At 39.1% G+C, this 20,991-nt stretch overlaps 1 protein-coding gene across 2 annotated transcripts in view; it reads right to left on the bottom strand.

Moving 5' to 3' along the window:
• The window catches only part of COL15A1 (collagen type XV alpha 1 chain), a 118,484-nt gene extending 115,505 nt beyond the window's left edge, over nucleotides 1-2,979 (bottom strand). For both annotated transcript variants that reach the window (XM_023919592.2, XM_023919591.2), the window contains exons 1-2: nucleotides 2,593-2,979; nucleotides 2,388-2,470 (exon numbers count right to left, since the gene is read on the bottom strand). In XM_023919592.2, coding sequence (XP_023775360.1) covers nucleotides 2,388-2,470; nucleotides 2,593-2,603 — 94 coding nt within the window. In that variant the 5' untranslated portion in view covers nucleotides 2,604-2,979. The remainder of the gene's footprint in view (nucleotides 1-2,387; nucleotides 2,471-2,592) is intronic.
• Between the last annotated feature and the right edge of the window lie 18,012 nt (nucleotides 2,980-20,991).

Here is a 20,991-nt window from a genome sequence, read left to right on the forward strand (position 1 = left end):
TGGTGAAGGCAAAGATGGCAAATTTTTCTAGACTCTGAGGGTCACTGCTTTGTTTTCAGGTTTGTAAAAAATAAGTTACCCCTTCCCCATCCCTCAGTGAATAGTTCAATCCCTGAACAATTTTCCTGCCATTATTTAACCAACACAAGAACATCTCAAGGTATTTTTTCCCTTTTGCATGTGGCCAGCACAATGGTTCAGCAGAAGGCACCTGCGCTGTTCCTCCAAAACCACATTCACTCATTCACAGTTTCTCTTTCATTCAAAGGAATTTAGAGATACAAATCTGTGCTATGGGTAGATGGAGTAGAGCTAGGCTCAGAAAAGCACTTCAGCACTATTCACAGGGCTGGAAAATCCTGGAAAGCAGTAACCTAGAAGGAGACAGTGACAAAAAGGACACTGGGTGTAGCATACATTTAGCAGCAAAAGTCCTGAATGCCAGAGAGCAAATTCATCACTCTGTGTCTCCAAACATTTTCATCTTAAATACACAGTTTATTTCTGTGCACTCTACTGCTAAAAAGGAACTGTGAGAAAGGAAAATGAGGTTATTTCTCCAATAGTTGGACTGAAAGATTTAAAGTATGAGACTCTACTCTCCAGTTACAGGTAGAGTTTATATTAGTCAGGTGTTTTCAGCACCAGAAGGAAAGGAATATTATTTCTATCTCTGGCACTCAACATCTGATTTCAGAAGATGAAATAATTTAAACCAAGCATCAGGAAAATATGTTTTGTAATAGAAAGCAAAGCATGGGACCTCCCATTATGTCAAGTACTTAAAAATCAGATGTGAAAAAATTTAGTAAACATTTGGGAACAGACAGATGAGTAGGGAATATTAGGCCAAGACAATCACGAAGGAACATATTCCCAGAGCAGCCTCCAAGTCTCCAGTGATCTTAGGACACTTCCCTGAATCCTTTTGATCTTCATTCATGGTAAGGTTAGGACCCTTTCCAGCAACAGTAAAATTCTGCACTGGAAGAAACTGTCCAGAAACAATAGGGATCATCTTTCTTTCTTCTGACATCTGATCTGACTTTCACAGGTAGGATATTTAAAAAAAAAAAACAGGTAATAGAAACAAGCATAGATCCACCAAAAAAGAAGTTGTGTGTCAAATAAATATTTGCAGTTTTTGTCATTTTACTTGCAGTTCTAATGATTTTCTGTTTATTAACTTGTGTGTCCCAAAATTTGTCTCTCTCCTGCCCAGACCTCTCTCATGCACTGTCATTCATCAGCTCAAGAAAAACATTTTCTCCTATTGTAATAGATCTGCCTCCAATCAGTAGACAATATGTTATACATCAGTCACCATTCAGATATACATTTCTTAATTCTAAGAGCTGGTTTCAGGTTTTTTCCTTTATTAATTACATGTAATATACAGCATTACATATTTCTCATCTGTACCTATAGCATTTTTTCATGATAACTATTCTGTGCCTTTTTCTCCTACTGAAATAACTACCTGGGGCTTTGGCTTTTGGATGCCAAAGTGTCAGTGATCTATGACAGTATCAATTAAAAAGGCAAAAACCAATCAGAATAACATGAAAGGCTTCCTGTGTGGTATCTACTTCCCATCAATGCTTTCCAACACTCCTATCACACAGTTATCTAGAGGTCGTTTACATAGCAAATTCTAACTCTGTAATAAGAGAGTTAAAAAAGTTTTTTGGTGTAAATGTCATTGTTTCTAACAGCAAAGTAATATGTGAAGCTTTTCACTTTTCTCAAAATGACATGTAAACTTTTAAGTCAGTGTTCTCTCTCACTAGTTAAATGTGAGGCTATGCCTTCCAGAGATGCTGAGGAATTTGGCTCTATTACAAGAACGTATGATCTGAAATTACAAAAAGACTTTTCACTGAATGTCCACGAAGACTGGACTGGTTAAACTAAACATTTGACTCAAGAGATCAGAAAATCTCAGTTTATTCAGACTCTTACCAGGAGAAATCTCTATGCACTGGAACAAGCATCACATCTCTGTCTTTGCACTCACACCATGCCTGGCACATTCCTGCCATGCCCACAGTGACGCATATATCTATCCTAATTGTAAAAACATTCCATATTCTGAATTTATTTAAAGTACTTTCTGTTAATTATTACATTCTGAAGATATATTGAGAAAGCAGTTATGATAGGCTGCCTTAGAGCTGGAGAACCAATGCAGCATTTATTCACCCTCACCCAGAATGAATGGGAATTTAAACTCCTAACTCACAGCAGATTTCCCATATGAAATGATGAACAGTAAGCAGCAGAGAAATGAAAATCTGAAATGGTAGAGTCTCTTTCCATATTAGGAAAGCAAATCTTAAAATTCACACTTACTCTCAATTTATAAACATGATTTGGAGAAGCCTTACCTTCTATGATCTGAGCTGCTGCACCAGCATGGATTGACAAGCCAAAGAGCAGTAGCAGCAATTCCCAGGTCCACCAGGCATGCCTGGAGCAGGTGTGCCAAAAAAAAAGGGGATGGGGGTGGGGGAAGAATGAGACCAAAGAGTGTAACACAGAAACACACGGGTAAAAAAAAGAAAAGTAAAATTTAGAAGCAAGAGTTCTTACCATGAGAGCATTTTCTGAAAGTCAGTTGAAAGGACTTAAGTGAGGAAAAAGTGCAGTGCACATGAGTTTTGTGCTTACGAAAATAAGAAGTTAATAAAAACTGGAGCCTGCTCTTTCTCCTCCAACGTTCAGACACAAGTGGAACAAAGGCAGCACTCAGGCTCTCTGTGTGACTCACTGCAATTCACTGCTCCAGCTCTGAAATCTGACTCCGTGTAGACTTTCCTGTCAGACCACTGCCGAAAACTTCCCACTGTATTTATGGATGGACACCCCTGACTGCTGTACACGGTCCCAGCTCTGTCATTATCCAGCCCTGTCTTCAACTGCTCTGTACCCTGACAGGCAGCACAGCTTCTCCAGCTTCCCCTCCCGCCTCTCCCTCCTGCTCAAAACCTCCACTCATCCAATAAAATGTGACCTCCAGCATCCTTCCATCCAGCGTTACACAGGCAGTGGGACAAATTCTTAGATGGAATGGACATTTCCCCTGCCATTTTAACCAAACTCTTTCAGAAGCAAGTCTGAAGATATGAGCAGGACAGAGCAGCAGTTAAATGGCAACAAATGCCTGGGATTCACACCTGCATTCTCTTACAGATTTTCTGTCAACTGCAGAGACATTTTGAGGTACACCCATCTCTCTGACAAGCCAAGTTTAATATTCATATTTATAGAGATTTACACCCTGCATGTAGTTTGAGAGTGTGTTGCTACCTCAGCAGCTGTACATATATGTGTCTGCTATAGAGATCCTATAGCTGAGCATTTCTAATAGTTTCCATTAAAAGTGTTAATTCACCCTTCCCTCCCAACTCAATGAAAAGCATTTTTTTCCACTTGTAGCTCTTCAAAGCTATTACTTGCCCAAGGAAGAAATTCTGCAAGGGTATGCTTGAAAGTAATGAGACAATTTTCAAGTCGTGAGATGTTTAACAAAGGCTGCAATTGTTACTTTTTCACTGGGGCAGGAGAGAGCTTGGAAAGTGCTGCATATGGAAAGAGACCAGTGGGCTTTTGGCAGATCTAGGCTGAAAAGTGCTGAGGATCACCTTAGGAGAGTCAAAACTAAAAATGGATTTACCTAGGATGGAAAGTGGAAGACAGACAGGAGTAGTTTTTTTGCAGTAATGAAAGAAAAATCCCAACCAATAAACAAAATAAGGAAAAAAAAATCATTTTACTCTGAATAAAATGCTTGAGTTTGGGGATAGTAGTGGTGTTTAGTTAGCTATTTTGGGGAAGGTTTGTTACTGGGTTATTTTAGTGGCTTTTTTTGTTGCTGTTCTTGGGGTTTTTTTGATTGCTGGTTTATTCATTTACATTTTATTACATTAGGAAATACAGAGATTAGGGTTTTAAAATCTAGAATCTTGATTCTACTCCAGACTCTGCTTTTTTGGTTAGAAACCACAACAGGTCAGGTCTATCCAGGGATATTTTAACTAAACCACAGACCAAGTATTATTTGCTATCCACCTTCTCCGTAATGACAAGGAACAAAGAGATCAAACTTCTTCTTAATCAAGTGTCTTTATAAACACACACAGTTTTATCTTCTTCAGAGAACCAAGAACCCCCTTTTTCCAGTTCTATAGTACTATATCAGGGCTGAAAAAAAGTTCCATCATTCACCTTTTCTACTTGAGGCTGTCATCTCTTTGCTTTCTCTCTCCCTGATATTTCTCAATTGTTACAGCAACTGCACTGCTTACAGGAACAGTGTTTGTAACACTTGGTCAAATCATATTTTATGCCTTTATCTTGCACACTATATATATATTATCCTAAGAGAAAATACTGAGTTTTTAAGCATTCATGGAAAACGTATTTATATACAACCTGGGTCACTTTTCCATTTTTTTTTTCAGGATTAATATTTAGCAATAGCTACCAAGAGCTATTATTAGTCCTATTAAACTATTCTTTAACTGAATTCCTTCCTTTGATAGGAAAAGAGGAATTTTCTGTCTCTTTATCCACAAAATCTCAGCAGTTTATCTGCATAATCCTTCCTGTTGCAATAGTTTTTATCCAGTATATACGACCAAAACATATGTGTGTTTTCATATCTTACAGTAGACTAACATCTTCAAGAGACAAATATAGAAGCAGCCTCCAGATTTATAAAACTTGTAATTAATTTTTACAGAATACACAGCAGAGACTTTATTATTGGATGGATTTCACCTCTGAGTTTAGAAAACCCATGGGAATGAAGGAAGTAATACACGATTCATACAGATGATCTACATGAAATGCTGCTGACAGTGCCTTTAACTTCTGCTGGACATTTTAACGTGGATATCTGGCCAATGCTCAACATTTTTATCCAATACTGGATAAAGGAAAACAAGACAGAGCATGTTCTTGACCTCTGCAGTCCATTAGTTTTGAATGGAATTGTGGAGGAATCCCTAAATACAAACAGTTTATTACCCTCACTCTTGTAGGTCATTGGGATTTATTGAGTTTCTAGTGCTCATTTATAGGCCCAAGAATTACTGAAGTGCAGGCTCTCTGCATCTGCTATATTCATCTATCCATGCATGTCTTGCTCCCCAAAAGGGCATTGACATTTGTACACATCCACTCAATTTTAACCTTGTTGTTTGTCTCATCTTTTTCAAACACAGCAGGACTCCTTTGAATTAGGACATCTGTGCTTTCCTTCAGTACTGTGTCCAGTTGCCTTCAACTAAACAAGAGTTTCCCTTCTTGTTAAAAATCTCCATTTTCCAGGCAGAAGTTTTGCTTGCTTCCCCTAGTTCTGTCAACTGATTACACTCCTTAAGACTCCAAATGGCAGGCCACAATTCTGCTGTTGCAGTTTTTATCCATTCACTGAGTTTGTCTGGCTGGCTGTTGTTATATTTCTCATCAGAGGGGATTTTTTTCTTTCCTGCTGACTGCAGCACAAATTTCTTAGCTGCACATTTCTTTCTATCTTCTAGAACTGCAGGATGTAAGACTCATAGGAATATTCTTGTGCAAAGTTAGTGTTAGAGAAGCAGGCTGGACCAAGGCCTGAGTGAGTTAAGAACTGCACTAGAAAAGAACAAAAGATTTATCTTTTGCTTAGACTTCTCCTGAGCATGTACAAATAGCTGGCATTTAGTGTATTGTCTGGCAAGGAGGTCCAAGGCTCAGTTATGCATTTCACAAAGAAGTCTCTACTTCTTTGCTTTCAAATTAGGCCCTGCTGATGTTCTTTGATGTCTCTGAGTTCTTGCACTGAATAGGGTTCACCAAATCAGTGCTCACTCTTTTTCCTCCATGCCCTTTGTGACTTAGGAAGACACTTTTATATATTCTTTCCACTTGTCTTCTTTCTGTACTAAGTGTCAACTTACTTGGGTGTTTCTTGTACTGCATTCCACACCTCTAGTTATCTTTTTAGTCTTTCTCACAGTTTCTGTGTTCTAGGACATCATTTTTGGTCTCTGGTGGAGCCAGGAGGATCATAACTGCACAGGATGCAGGTAATCCCAAGCTTTCTCAAGTGTGCTCTGTCCTTTTTCTGGTGAGGAAGAAAACTGATGTGCTTTCTTGACTGCAGCCAAGATGACATCTTTGTGGAACTCCCGTAAGCTCAATAATTCACGCCTAAGAGGTATTTTTATGTGAAATCAGGATTTCTCCTCCCTCTGAATAAATTTATAACAAATGGTAGAAATTAATGTAATCTACCATTTAATTCCCAGGTTATTCCCTTTTAGAAGATTCTTTGCAATCTGTCCCATCCTTCTTAAAAAAACCCTCATCAGCAAAGTTCCCTGCACAGCACTCACTGCTGTAACTGGCTGCCCTCACTTAATCCCACAAGAAAGATGGAGAGAATGCTACAAATGCATTCAGTGATAGAGCAAGGAGAAATGGCTTCACACTGACAGAGAGTACATTTAGATATTATAAATGCTTTACTGTGAGGGTGGTGAGGCACTGGAACAGGTTGCCCAGAGAAGCTGTGGATGCCCCATCCCTGGAACTGTTTGAGGCCAGGCTGGATGAAGCTCTAAGGGTTGTCCCTGCCCATGGCAGGGGGTTGGAATGAAATGGTCTTTAAGGTCCTTTCCAACACAAAACACTCTGTGGTTCTGTGATAAGCCAGGCAGTACAATATCTGTAGAATTTCAGTGATGACAAATCTCTGCTACAAGGGCTACCTGTATATTCCTGACATTTTTCCCTCTCTTTTAACCAGTTGTTCACTCACAGACTCATTTCCTGTGCCTTGGCTTCCTGAAAAGGCAGTCCTTCTGAGTACTCATTTAGGTGATGGATTACAGCAGGGTCTATAAATTTACCCAGAAACTCTGAATGACATTTTGGCTTTGAATATGATCAGCTGCTAAATGCCTAATTTCACAGTGGTTTGGTAATACACTTCCAGAAGCATAACAGATGATTCAGTATCTGTTTTTCTCCATTTTTCTCCTTTAAACAAAGCACCTTAGGAAAAAAAAAATCTATAAATGCATATTTTAATATATACTTATGAAGGAATAAGAGTGTATGTACATTTATGTACCTGAAGACAGGGCTGTAGTAAACCCTACAAGTGGGTACAAATCAAGGTCACACAGCAAAATAATTCTGGCATTTTCTGGCTCTTTAGTACTTAATTTCAACTAATTTGATTTTCTGCCCACTCTATCCCTCCCTCACAGTATTATAAAAGTCATTGGAAAAAAATGTTAAATCTTTCACATAGCTGGGGCTGGTTGGAAAAGAAGGCAAAGAGGAATCAGGGAGCTGAAGCTTGCTATGGAAGTCCTAGAAAGGAAGGAATCTCCCATCAATACTTATACTGGGAGATGATTTTTGAAATCATTGATTTTTGAAAGAGAAGAGTGTTTGTTTGGCACACAGGTGGGTAAGAAAGTGGATGAATAATGCAGAAAAAAAAAGGAGAGTAAGACTGAGTGAAAACCTGCAATAACAAGTTGGGAAGAGGTGAAGACAAAGCTAAGGTGACTGGAAGCCAGTTAGGAAACAGAAGGAAAGGGAAGTGTTGGCATGTTACCTGACACTAGGTAGCAAATACACCAAGAACAAATGTTTAGGCATATATATTTCTCCTCTACAAACTCTGACTTAGTTTTTTGCCAGGCAGCATGACAAGAAGAGGAAAACCTCTGAGATACCTCTGTTATAAGCAAGCATCCATGAAACCTACAGGCAAAGCGTGACTTGTGCAATACACTAGTATTTCAAGCAATTTATGCTGTGAAAAAGGATATTTCAGTTCTTCTGGTGGAACTTGTAATGTTAGAACTGCTTCTGGTGAAGTTTATGGTATTGGCATGAGACACTAAGTCAGTGTTTAGAAACTGTACAAGCAATTGAAATTATTCAATAGAGCATGCGGGACAACTGTAAAACCAAGCATAAATAGTTGTTCTGCTTGTGATTTAAACTTATGTACATGGCAACACTGATCCTATTAGTATACTAAATTAATTTATCATGAGCAGAAGGGTACATAGTTTTAAAGCATATTTAAAAAAATAAGTCTTGACCGTATTAAGTACATGCATTGCACTGAAAGGCTCCATTCAGACTAAATGTCACACATTCCTTTTATATGAATAAACCCAGAAAGAATTATATGCAGCACTTTTGCTGTCTGTCTCCATGTGCAGCTGAGCTGAAGAAACATTTTCTCCTCCATACACATGCGCACATGGCCTGTCACAGGGCACAGAAAATAAATCCTTCACCAGAATCCCTTTCCCCTTCTGTGCAAACTAACTTGACTCAAATATTTTCCTTATAAAAATACTTACAGAGCTTGACCCAAGGAGTGACCTTAGCAATTACTTTTCACACTGCCTTGAGAGAAATCTGTAAAAAGCCTGCTCTTCTATACTGAGGCAAACTTCTTTTCCCACTAGTTTATATGAAGTAGGGTTTTCCAAAAACTAAAATCCTACTTTTTAAGCCAACGGCAAGGTGATGCAAATGTCAAATCTTTAATTATGTTAGATTATCTTCTGAAATTTCTGCTTTGCAAATCATCACAAAAACATGGACAGGCTAAGTGAAGAGCAGCTGATATCATCTGCTTGTACTTGTGCAAAGCATCTGACCCTGTCCTGCGTGATGTCCATGTCTCTAAACTGGAGAGACATGGATTTGACAAATCAGTGGATGAAGAATTGCCTGGGTGGTCACACTTGAAGAGCTGTGGTCAGTGGTTCAGTCTCCAGGTGGAGACCAGGAGCATTCCTCAGGGGTCAGTGCTGGGACTGGAGCTGTTCAGCATCTAAGTCAGTGACGTGGACAGTAGGATTGAGTGCACTCTCAAGGATTCAAACTAGGAATGACAATGGTGGGACAATTTCCAGCAGTCCCGCTGTGAGAGTGGGGTGGATAGGGCTGATTAGCAAAAGGCATGGGGTGATGTCACAAAAGCAGAATACAAGACTTAAATAGGGGCACCTCCAGAATTTCCCTGTAACCAAAGCAACATTGCTGGAAAAATCCAGGCCGCTGGGTTTGGGGGTTCTAGGATGTCCCTCTGAAGTGCATGCACACAGCACAGGGAATTAACAGGATTTATTAGAGACCTGTGTACACTTGCAGAGCTACAATCTTGTTGCAATCATGGAGACATTGTGGGATGGTCTACAGGCCATTCCTGCTGCCAGCAAGTTGACAGAGGTTGTCTTTCCCCTCTGCTCAGCTCTGGTGAGGTCACACACGGAGTGCCATGTCCAGTTCTGGGCTCCCCAATGCAAAAGTGACCATCACTGAGAAAGTCTAACAAAGAGCCAGAAAGAGGGTGAAGGGACTGAAGGAACCAATTCCTTCCCAGATCCCTTCCCCCCTCAACCATGTGTGCTTTAGGAGCTGTTAATATCATGGAATCTTTAACAGTCTAATTGAAGGATCACCATTAGTCTTTAATTATTGCAGAAAAAGAATGCAAAATAAAATAGCTAGAGTACCAATAGACAAGAAAAGATGAAGTGATTGCAATGATACCATTAAAAATTGAACACACACAATTTTCTCAATTTCTAACCCTTTTCTGATGTTATGCTTATCCTTTCACTGTCTTTCTGGGACCTAGTCTTAGTGGTTTCATTCTGGTGTTTGCCATGGGGACAAGGTCATAGAGCAAGTTCTCAACATCTGGAGTCCTTTACTGGAAGGAATATTATATTTGTGCTGATTGCTTCTTCTTCCTCTAACCTAATATACATTTGCTTTGAATTTAGGACATTTTAGAAATTATAAGCAAAATCCAGATCATAAATAAGTGATTTTTTTTCATAAAAGATGAAAACAAGATATTAAGTGTAACTAAGTTATAAATTAAAACTAAGATCTATTCAGAAAAAATCCCACCACATATTGAGATGAAATGTCTAAATAATAGAGGTGGCAGAACAGAAGTTCCTGATCCCATGAAGTTTAACAGGTGCAGCTCTCACCAGCTGTCAGTGGAAAAATGCCATTCAAGGCTGCTGTGTATGGTGCTCTCAAAATGATGGCTACATTTCCTGGCAGGATGATCTATTCATATTTGTGTCTAGAAAACATATTTCTGATGAACACAAAATTTCACTTTCAAGGTGACAAAGCTCCTTGTTACAGGGAGGTAGCTTTATTTTCCAACACAACATAACAATGTCACTAAAATCTTTGAAAGACATTTCTCTTCCCTCATCAAATATCCTTTATCCAATAGCTCAGCTACCATTATATTACATAGAGAAAATTATGGTATCCAATTATCTTAAAATTGGAAGAAATTTTTAAGGATTAGGAGAACTGATTATCAAAAATGGAAAATATCAAAACATTTTCAAATAATCTTTAAATCATTCTGTTGGTAAATGACTTTTAAAAAATGCTTAGAAAGTCCATACTATTCATTCTTAAGACTAAAGGTCCATTAAAAAAATGTTCAAAGCAAAACACAATTTAAATAAAAATACCAATTTTTATGTCTTAAGTTTCACTTTTCAGTTTAGAGAATGGAATTGTTTTTCTACAAGAATAGTGTTATTTGAGATATCCATCTGCCAAAGAACTTTAAGGACAGTATATGACCATTTTACAGATAAATTCATTCTTTTATCCAAGTATGTCTGTTTCTGCTTCACCCATGTGTTTTTGGAAAATGCATTCCAAATGGCAGATTATTTTAATGTCATTTTGTGAACTGTTGTCCCTCTCTTCTCAAAATGAAGTTAATTCTGCCTTCTGTATTGCCAATCCTGCTGTTACCAATCGAGATTTTCCTTCTGATCACTTTCTATTTGAGACCTCTGGAATGCCTGCTCAAGAGAAGGCAGCAGAGGTCAAAACTGAAACTTGCCCACAGGTAGTGAGATTGCTCATTAAGGGAGCAGGGGAGAGAAAAGCTGGGCATTTAAGTATCACAGAAAGGAAACAAACAATGCCAGCAGGACAGGGAGTGTGTTTATGCCGTGTGTGACTGTTACAGGATAGCTACCACCCACACTTAGGAGACAGAAATAAACACTCATGCGCTTGACTCTTTCACCAAAATTTAAAATGCAGTTATTTATAGATCTTAAAAAATAGGATGTGGGCAAAATAAGCTTTGAGCAACAACATGACTCGCATCATGCTGTAAGTCTGAGTGTTTTTTTGCATTGTTTCTGTTTTAGGAAAAGGTGATTGGCACACAAGCACACCCAATGATGCTTTACACAAAACTACTCAAAAGTAAAAAAGACACACTCTTCCACAAGTTAAACATATGACTTCTGACACAGCAGCAAGGATTGTCTGACACTGCCAGAAGTATTCACACAGACAAGGTTTACGACTAGAGGTGGTCCTTATGAACAGCTATCAGCAATGCACTGATAACAACAGGGTTGGGAAAGGTAGCAGGAAGAGACCAGGGAGCAGAGAAGCCTGGCTATATCTGTGTGCAGTGCTTCATATAATGATGTGTTCATTATTCTTAAGGGTCTTTGCCAGCACAGATTCTAAGCTATCACCACCAAACTTAAAATTAAAAGGTTATTTTCACCTACTACCTCTTGAAAAAAAAGTCATTGTCCAAAGGTTTAATCACAGATTAAGAAGAAGAAATTACCACTGACAAAGTAGTTCTGTGCATTAGCCAGGTAAATGATGTAGTCCCAAATACATATTTGGATAAATAAGGGTACAGCTTCCTACCTTACTGTCCTCAGAGAGATGCAGAGTATGAAACCTCCTGATTTCCTGGAGATTTGCATCATATATCCTCTAACTGACCAACTCACATCCTGCACATGCTGCTTCCCAGCACACCTTCTGCCTGGCCTGCTGTGCTGCAGCAGTTCTCTGAGCAGTGGTGGTGCACTGATGGACCTACCTATGTTCAGAAGAGACACAAGAGAATGCAGTTCTGCATTCAGAACAGCAGGAGCACTAGCCTAGTGGGATGGAGGCTCTCATTCCCACAAAAGACATGAGAACAACCACAGGGATAGGAAATTTCTATCTTTGACAGCTCGACTCTATTAATTCTGGCTGACATTAGGCAAGGAGAGCTAAATTGTTTTGCCTGTGCATCAAGACTCTGATTTCTGCTAATTGCTGTGGTTGTTGTTAGTGAATCAGCTTAGAAGTTAATTTTCTTTTTTCTCCCTTTGCTGCTGAGATGCAACGAGCTTCACTTCATTCATGGGTTAAAAACAAACAAAAAATGCTGTAAAAGCTTAGTTGGCATTTTGATGATACAAATTCTTTTTGCCGGATGCATTTTATGTTTCCTAAATAATTAACTCTAAAAAAATTGCTCAGCAATAGTAAATTAATTAGTGCCATGCCAATATTTTCTGGTTGTTTGGTTCTATTGATGATGGCTTTTATCTACAAAATACTTTATCATTATTTTTTTCCTTGATGAACACACAAATTAGGATGTGCTAACTCAGACACCCTGTATTTTATCCCTAGCTAACAGAGAGTCTTGTAATACCTGAACGCGAATTACGTGAACAGTAACTCCATTCTGAATTGCCTGTGTTCGCACCTCATTGCTTCAGAAACCAGCTGAGCAGTGAAGACAGGCATGTACTAATCTCCACAGTCCTGAGTCTCACCTGCCTTTCCCACTCCATCACTGTATCACCTAATTATAAGCATGTTTTTCTTTCAGCTCCCAGTCCCTGCCTGTCTTTCCATGTTCTCATAAGCTGTAAGCCCAGTCTCTATCCCAATTCATTCCTTACAACCCCTTTTCTTATCAGACCTTGTGGAATCATTTTAGCTTTCTGTATAACAGAACATAGGGAGGACAACCTGGGTAGGAAATAGTAGTAGCAGCTAATTAAACAGAGCTGAACAAATATAAGTAATTTAAGGACATGAGCCAGTATGGTGAATGCTGAATGCACCAACATGCACTTCTCTGCAGCACACACATAACACATCCCTCAAGCCCTTCTAGAAGTCTAGTCAGCTCTCAAATGGGGGGAAAACATCATTATCATTCTTATTCCCTTTCACTGTTTTCTTTTCATCAGTTTTAAGTTAACATGCTTCAAGTTTTTGCTTGTGTTTATGTGGACAAAATTTACAGAACACCTGAAACAGGCCTGAGGTACACCTGAGGTACACCTAAGGTACAGCTGGCAATGTGGTCCTGCTGCCACGCTGTGATACCTCCTGCTCTGGTGTAAATTGGGTGTTTATATATCAGTGGTGTCAGTCACTCCTCAAGAAGTCAAGCATTGGCTCCTTGCCTATAAGGATAATCTAACCTGTTCATATCGTTGCCTAGTCAAAATAGCTGGTAGCACTTCTATCTTTACCATCCCTGAAGGGTATGTACAGACCTTCTACGTGGGTTTCAGGGTTTTCTTTTAACTGCTTTGCCCAGCTGGAGCAGCCACAAATCCCCCATCTTCCTCAATGACTATGTAAAACTCACTTCTTTGGTGTGCTGGTTGCACAAAAACACCAAGTAAGGAAAGGAAAAGCCTTTTGATTGTGTGCTTTGCAAAGAGGAAGTCAAAGAGGGAAAAAATATTTTTGCACACATTACTTTTACATCACTCAGGATCATGCATGAGATGCTGTACTGTGCAGCAATAGAGAGAGAAATTTCTTTTTTCTCCTCCAAGACTGAAGGTAATTTCAACCTTTTTAAAAATAAAGAGCAGTTTAAAGTGACATATGTAACAATTGATCAAACAAAACCAAGAAGATATATTTTTTTTTAAAAGAGCTGAAGATAATTTTCTGAATAATAGTTGTAAGAGAAACAGGCAGAAGAGGCTCTTAGATTTTGTATTTTCCAAAAATGAAGCATGGCAGTTATTTGTAATTCTGCTTCTTGGAAGACAACAAAACAAGACAAACAACAAAAGCAGAAGACTTACTTAACAACCACAAACTGCTAGTTTTCCAGACTTGCATTCTTCTGTCCTCCATGCCCAACTTCTATGTTTTCTTGAGCATGGCCCAAAAAAATGGAGCAGTATATATCAACCAGCTACACCTGCAAAGGCAATGATAGCAGTGTGGGAAATGGCCAGACTAGAAGTGGGAACTGACAAGAGTAATTAAGAATTTACTTTGAGAAAATTTTGATGGCTGGTAATAAACCAGTAAACAAAAAAATCTTGATTGGATTTTTGGCACATAGGTGAACCTGTAAGTAGCAGGAAAAGCTAAATTTTTAATTTAAAACTGAGTGGATTTAGTAAGGTGTGACCAATATGAAATTGATTGTTTATACAGGTTTATGAAGTCCTTACTCTGATCAAGGCTTTGTTTTGGTTACAGAGCTTCTGCTCTGTTGCTGAGGAATTTTCTTTCTTTCCTTTCGAAGTGCTACAAACAGCAAGAGAGAGAGCACTGAGTCAGTTGATTCCTGGCTAGAGCGGTGGCTGCTGGACAGCACAGGGATCTTTGAAGCAAAGTTTGTGTTTACAGAGGTGACTTGTCAAAAAACACCTGAAGATTTGCATTGTTTCATTCTTGTAACTGGTCATGATGTTACCATATAATAAAAAGGGATTTTACAAGCACTTGCTGGCTATGATATAGAAACTTGTGTTTCCTTGGCTCCAAGAAAGCATAAACAAAGGAGAAATGGAAAAAACAAGTAAGATTAACAGAAGGTTCTTTTAGCACAGACTCGTTTTAGCTTTCCTGAAGCAGTATAATCCAATGCAGATGTTCATTTGCCTCATTCTTGGCAGCTGTGTTAGATGAACTTCCTCTCCTCAGTAACATTTTCTCAGGGATTTATTGTCCCTTTGTTAGTCTGCCCTTGAATTGCTCATTCCTTTCATGTGACAGTGAAAACCCAAAACGGTGACAAATCAAGCTAAACACATGAAAGAACTACAAGAAAATAGTAACATTATGTAAATGTAAATGCAATATTTAAGTGATTTATGTACAAACAATAATCTCTGTTTTTGTTTTATCATTTCTGATAGTGGACATGGTAGTGGTAATGAGTCATTTATTAAATAAAAATAAACCAAATAATTACATAAGAAAATTAGAGAGATGGAGCAGTAAAAATAAACCAAATGACATGGACAAGGTTTTCACCTAACAACAAATGTATATAAATGTGTTTTCTCAGATTCTTTTTCAATTGACTAAAGCATTAGGTTCTCAAATATATTATTTTTACTCACAACATGAGTACGCAGCTTATGATAATATGATTATGGAGGAGAAGGCAGTATGGCCAAGTTCTTTAGCATTGAAGTCGTCCTTTTAATTGAAAACTTTCCCTTCGCTATGATGCAAAAACGTTACAGATGGTCAAAGCCTTGAGTGAACCAATTGGAATTAATTGTTCTAAGAGCCTCATTAGGGACCTTTGTTCTCACTGTACCAGGAGCTCTATCAAAGATCAGGGGGTTTCAGTCTCTGGGCTGTCTTGCAGATGTAGCTGTCTGTGCTCCTGTCCCTGTTTCTACCTTGACTCCAAAAAAACCTGTGCTATTTTATCACAATTCTATCTCCATTAGCACTAGCTGAAAAAGTGTCAAAGAATTTAAAAATGCGTAAGTTCGGATATTTTAGGGAAATGCCTGCTTTGGGGAAATTCAATTGGAGAAAAACACAGTCAGGAACCACAAATTCTCCTTATGTTAAAAATAGTTTAACCAAGCCCTGATTTTATGAAACTCTAAAAGGAAAGCATTTTACATAAAGCAATCATTATAGTACCATTTTTTTTCTTGAAAATACTAACTGGAGTCCTGCATCCCACACTACTATCTATTTCTTTAAAAGTGACTGAGAAAAATATGCCTTCACAGTGTGACTGTTCTGGGGGTTTAATATAATGAATGTCTGTCAGGGGTTGCCAAATCAAGTAGTCCAAGAGAGGCAGAAGAGCCTTTTCCCCAGGTCCTGCCTGTGGTGAGGCTGAGCAAGTGCTCCCCAGAGGCAGACAAACATACACGGTGTCAGAGTACACCTGACTGGCCACACAGACCAACACAGACAGAACACAAAGCACTCCCCAAGAGCACCGTCCTGTTCCTTCCTGTGACTGATTAGGATGGAAGCCCACCCTAACATGCAGCCAGTCTAGCTGCTGTCCCCTTCATCCTCTGGTCTTTCAGCTGCCTCTCACATAGGGACACACACATGCAAACAATTCTCTCCAACAGCTGGTCCAGCCCTGTGGCCCTGCCAACAGCCAATCCCCAGCCCCACCTTCTGCTCACTCCAGGAGCCAACTCACACTCCCTCTGGTCTCTCCAGCATCCAGCTCAGACTTAACAGTCTCCAGTCCATTTCCTGCCACCTAAACCTCCAGACACTCTCATCCACACAGATTGACTCCACTAACCAGGAGAAACACATGGCCAGGAAAACAGATGGACCAGACACCTATTAACACATGACCAGTCCCTTTTTTAATCCCTTATGCAGCTATTTTTCCATGATTGTTCCTCCCCAAACTGTTGTGACTGCCCCACCTACCTCCACTTTTAGTTCTTCCCTTTATCAATCCCAATAATGAGTCCCAGGCAGCTGCTGGGCAGTGATTTCCTCCACTCCAGCTTAAAGCACATTTCATAAGGAATGGTTGACAGGAGCCAAAGGCTAGAAGTATGAGATGGAGGCTGGTGGTGGCATCACATGGCTGTGCCAGAAATGCAGCTTCCTTTGTAGACGATGTCTGGTCCAGGATTCCTGCACTGACACGTAGTTTGAATGTAGCATAAGCAGTGCCTGCAGTCACTCAAACTAAAATATTTTAAAAGTGTGGCTGTGGCTGTCTCAGTGGCAAGCTCATTACACTGTCGAATATAAACCAGACTTAAACGGGTCTAGGAGCGCCTACATAAAGATGTTTAGCATTTTAGGAAAACTAATTTTAACAAACTTCTTGTGTGGAACTAATGAGAATGCTTGTCTAGAGTAAGACTCATTTGTCATTCCAATATTTATATGTTCCTACATTCTTTGGCCCTCAACACTAAGGGGACATCCTGTGAGGGATGGATGATGCTCTCCATGATATAGAAATCAGTACTTCAGTATTTTTTTGGGGTGTGTTTGTGTGTGTGTGTGTGTGGTTTTGGTTGGTTGGTTGGGTTGTCGGTTTTTTTCTTTTGTTTCTGGTTTGGTTTGGGCTTTTTTGGAGGGGGAGGGTTGGGTAGTTTTATAGTTTTGTTGTTGCTATTAAGAAGAATTCAGATTTCTGAACAATTCCTTACCTCTTGTGAAACTGCTGTGCTGCAACAGCTAGAAACCCATTCTTGTCTAATCTTGAAAATTTACCGTTTCTGATCTGAAAAGCAAAGAGTGTGTCCCTTAGAGACTTAGAGAATCTGCTCTACACATAATCCCCTGGCACATTCCAAAAACTAAACCTGCAAACAAATTAGTCACTTTAATCATAACATAGAAAATGTACCCGTAATTAATTGCTGGAATGAAAATCTATATTCTTTCTTACCTGGGGGAATTCCAAAGTGATAAATCCAGGTCAGTTTGGGGTTTTTTTTTACACTTGTATCTGATGCCTAAAGAATCAATCAAAGTAGGAGTACTCTTTAGTCTAATTTCCTGTCAGCAGAAGAGTATTCCCCAAAATATATTTACAACACAGGATTTTGTGGCAGCTCTAACTGTAGCAAAAATAAACTGTGAGCAAAAATTTTCTAGATAAAGTAAGATCTTGACACAGAGTTGCCTTGTTATGATCTCTCCATGTGAGAGCACTGTGAAAGCAAAAGGATGATGCTGGGGTCAGGACTAGGGCCCCTGCTGACCCTCATCAGTGAGAGGTACAGGCAGCCCCAGTGGCTTCTCTTGTGCACAGGGTGGCTGTGGAAGAGACCATGGCTCAGTGACACCCTGTTTCTTCACCTGTTCACAGAAATAGTACACAGGCATGTATGAGGCATCTGGTTCATGCCTCAGAAGGAGGAATTCAGAACCCTGGTAGCTGCTTATTTCATTAAAATAAGGGGAGAAGTTAAATTAACTTTACAAAGCCTTCTAAATAAATTCTGTGCTGGCAGAAGAATCACTTGCAGGGGATTCATGTGCTTTCCACCGGAAAAAAAAAAAGTGGTTGTGGGCTTTTAGCTAACTTTTTTATTTTTGATTAAGGAAAGTAATAGCAACAAATTTTCATAGAGTTTAATGAGCACACACAGGGCCAGTATCCTGGGAAAAACCAAGCTGGCACACAGTTTCTGCCTATTGTCTCCGAAAATTTCCTTTCCACTACCACTCCATTTATTAGTGGCCCCACTGAGATTTAGGAACAGGCCAGCAGGAAAATTGCAATGTGTGTAGTTTCTCAAAGACTTAGGCAACTGAAGACTCAGAGTCTTCAGCTGAAGAGGCAGGTGGAAGGTAAGGACAGTAATTCACAGCCAGGGGCAGTAGATAGGAGAGACTATGACAATCAGCCCTAAGTTTGGTTTTCAATTGCTCTGAAACCAAAGCCTACATGACAGACAAAGTCTAGAAATGAAGTTTTCCATCAGTACAAATGAGTCCGTGGTCTTTCATCAATTCTCATGTCCATGACTCTTCTGTGAGCTTACTAAACTGGCAGAGTTACTCTGTTCATTTCTGCTGGGCAAGGACATTTGACTTACAGCATGAAAGTTAAGAACCAGGGTCAGAAAGAAGAATTTGCATGGATGTACAGACAGGGGCAGCAGGAGGAGGAGGGAAAGACTGTTTGCTTTCTTTATTCTGGCCAGTTTTGAACATCAGAAGAAGCCCATCATGCCCAAAACTGCCCACATACAAGACAAAATGAAGAGAACAACACAAACATTTTTTCCAATTTAAGGAGATTCTTCCAAGCTACTACTTCATCTTGCACTGCATATTTACAAATTGAATAAGCACAGTAAAAAGTGTAAAGAACTGTGGATATATTTTTAACATCCAGTAAATCTGTAAATTTTATTTGAAAAGTGTGATGGTCCCACTTTGCCAGGTCTCTGTGGCAGTGTGCAGTCTATGACAGAAAAAGGAAAGATCTCTGAAAAATCAAACAGGTTACAGCAGATGGACACACTCCTATTACAATCTGTTCTCCCCACGATCACTTTGAGGCACAGGAGCAAAGCAGTGCGTGAGAGTTGCTTGCCTGCAGATGAACAGAAGGTTTCTTTCACTACAGCTAATGCCTCACATTTTCTTGATATGAATATAAGGATACAAGAATTTACTGGCTCATCTGAATAAACACCACATGTGCAGCTGTACTAAATATGTCAGCAGTGCACAGAGTAGAGCAGTTTTATATGTTTGCTCAATACAATGTGTTAGCCATGCATAAAATACACACAGTCAATACCCTTATGTACAATTCCATGCATAATTTATTACAATAGTTGTATATTCTGTGTGCTTGAGATAAAACAAAGGTGATTCTTATAGACTATAGGTCTTCCTGGGCATCTACAGAAGCAAGATCCTATAGCTGTAGTTATCATAACATCCATTTATCCTGTCTCTTCTCAGTGGCTTGATATACTTTCAGGATCTAGACTTTCTGAATTTCCAGAACAAACCTCAATAGAAAAAAAAAAAAAGTCTCTTAATTCAGTAGCAATCTTTGTATTCTTTGTATATGAATACAAATCTTCTTGTAATTTTTTGTAATAATTGAACAAATCCTTTCAAAGAGATTGATGTTGTTGAATATACTCATTATTATCAATAAATATGTTGATTAAACCGTTAACAATGTCCCTGTACCTTTCTATTGTCATACTCCAGTCAGATTTAATATAATTTAATATAAATTAATTTTTAATTATTTAAGAGAAAGACAAAGATTTAATATAAGAAAAAAACTAAAACCAAACTAAACCATAAGAGTTGGATTACATCTTGAAATAAGTAGTAGTCCACTATGGGTTTTCTTTGCACAGGGACAGAGAGGGCATTTTAAAGAGCATTAGAAGACATTGCATGTTTCTTCTTCTTCTTCTGTCCAGGCTTACCCAGGAGAAAAAGTGTTCTTTTTCCTTGAATAAGAAAATGAAGTTCTATAAAATCACGAGAGTGTACATTCAGAACATAGATATGAGATAAGGACTTTTCACGAGGAAGTGCAGTCAGAAAAGGACGCAGTAGTCAGATTGTGCCTAGCAGTTTGCAGCTCAGGTAGAACAGATACAAAGTGGTCTATAATATAAAATATTATATTATTACAATATAAAATATAATAATATAATATTATTGCATTATATTTATATAATAATAAAGCTCCCTGTTTTTCCTTCAGGGAGGTGAGAATAGTATACAATTTATCTCCTCCATGGGTACAAAGTCTGAAGGTGGCGAGGCCTCAGATTTCATTCCTGTGTGTTGACTGTGTGAAATCTCAGCAGTCTCAGCTTGGCAAGGATCTGTGTATTTCAGAATAGAACAAGAACCTTGTCCAGGATTGCTCTTCTGTTTGTGTGAGAGAGCAAATGCAGCAGGTACTAATTAGCAGGGGCTAATTGCTACAAAAATTCTTCCTTTGGAGATACTCTATAAGAAATCTGACCTAAATTGGTCCTACCTTTGGCAAGGGATTGGACCAGTTGACATCCAGAAATCTTTTACAGTATGAGTTCTTGGAAGGGTCAGTGATTCCACAGGGGTTTTTGGAGGTGCAGAAGACTGTAAGGACCTGTTCACCACATTGCCAACATGCAGTCCTAAAGTCCATGAGCAGAGAACACACCTCAACAGGAGACCAACACCAAGTCTGCCTTTTACATGTCCTTCGGAAGATGACATTTGGACCAAGGAACTGTCCTTGCAAAGCCCATCCCACAGCCACAGAGAAATGGGTCTTTTCTGGGAAGTATACTTTGCATGTTTGGAGTGAGATGATCACACAGAAACCAAGGCTGGACTGTAACAGGCATCAGCAGATGTGAGAAGGGGCACTCACATGAATGC

Source organism: Cyanistes caeruleus, chromosome 1 (genome assembly GCF_971803275.1).
Source record: "Cyanistes caeruleus chromosome 1, bCyaCae1.hap1.1, whole genome shotgun sequence".
NCBI classification, from domain to species: domain Eukaryota; kingdom Metazoa; phylum Chordata; class Aves; order Passeriformes; family Paridae; genus Cyanistes; species Cyanistes caeruleus.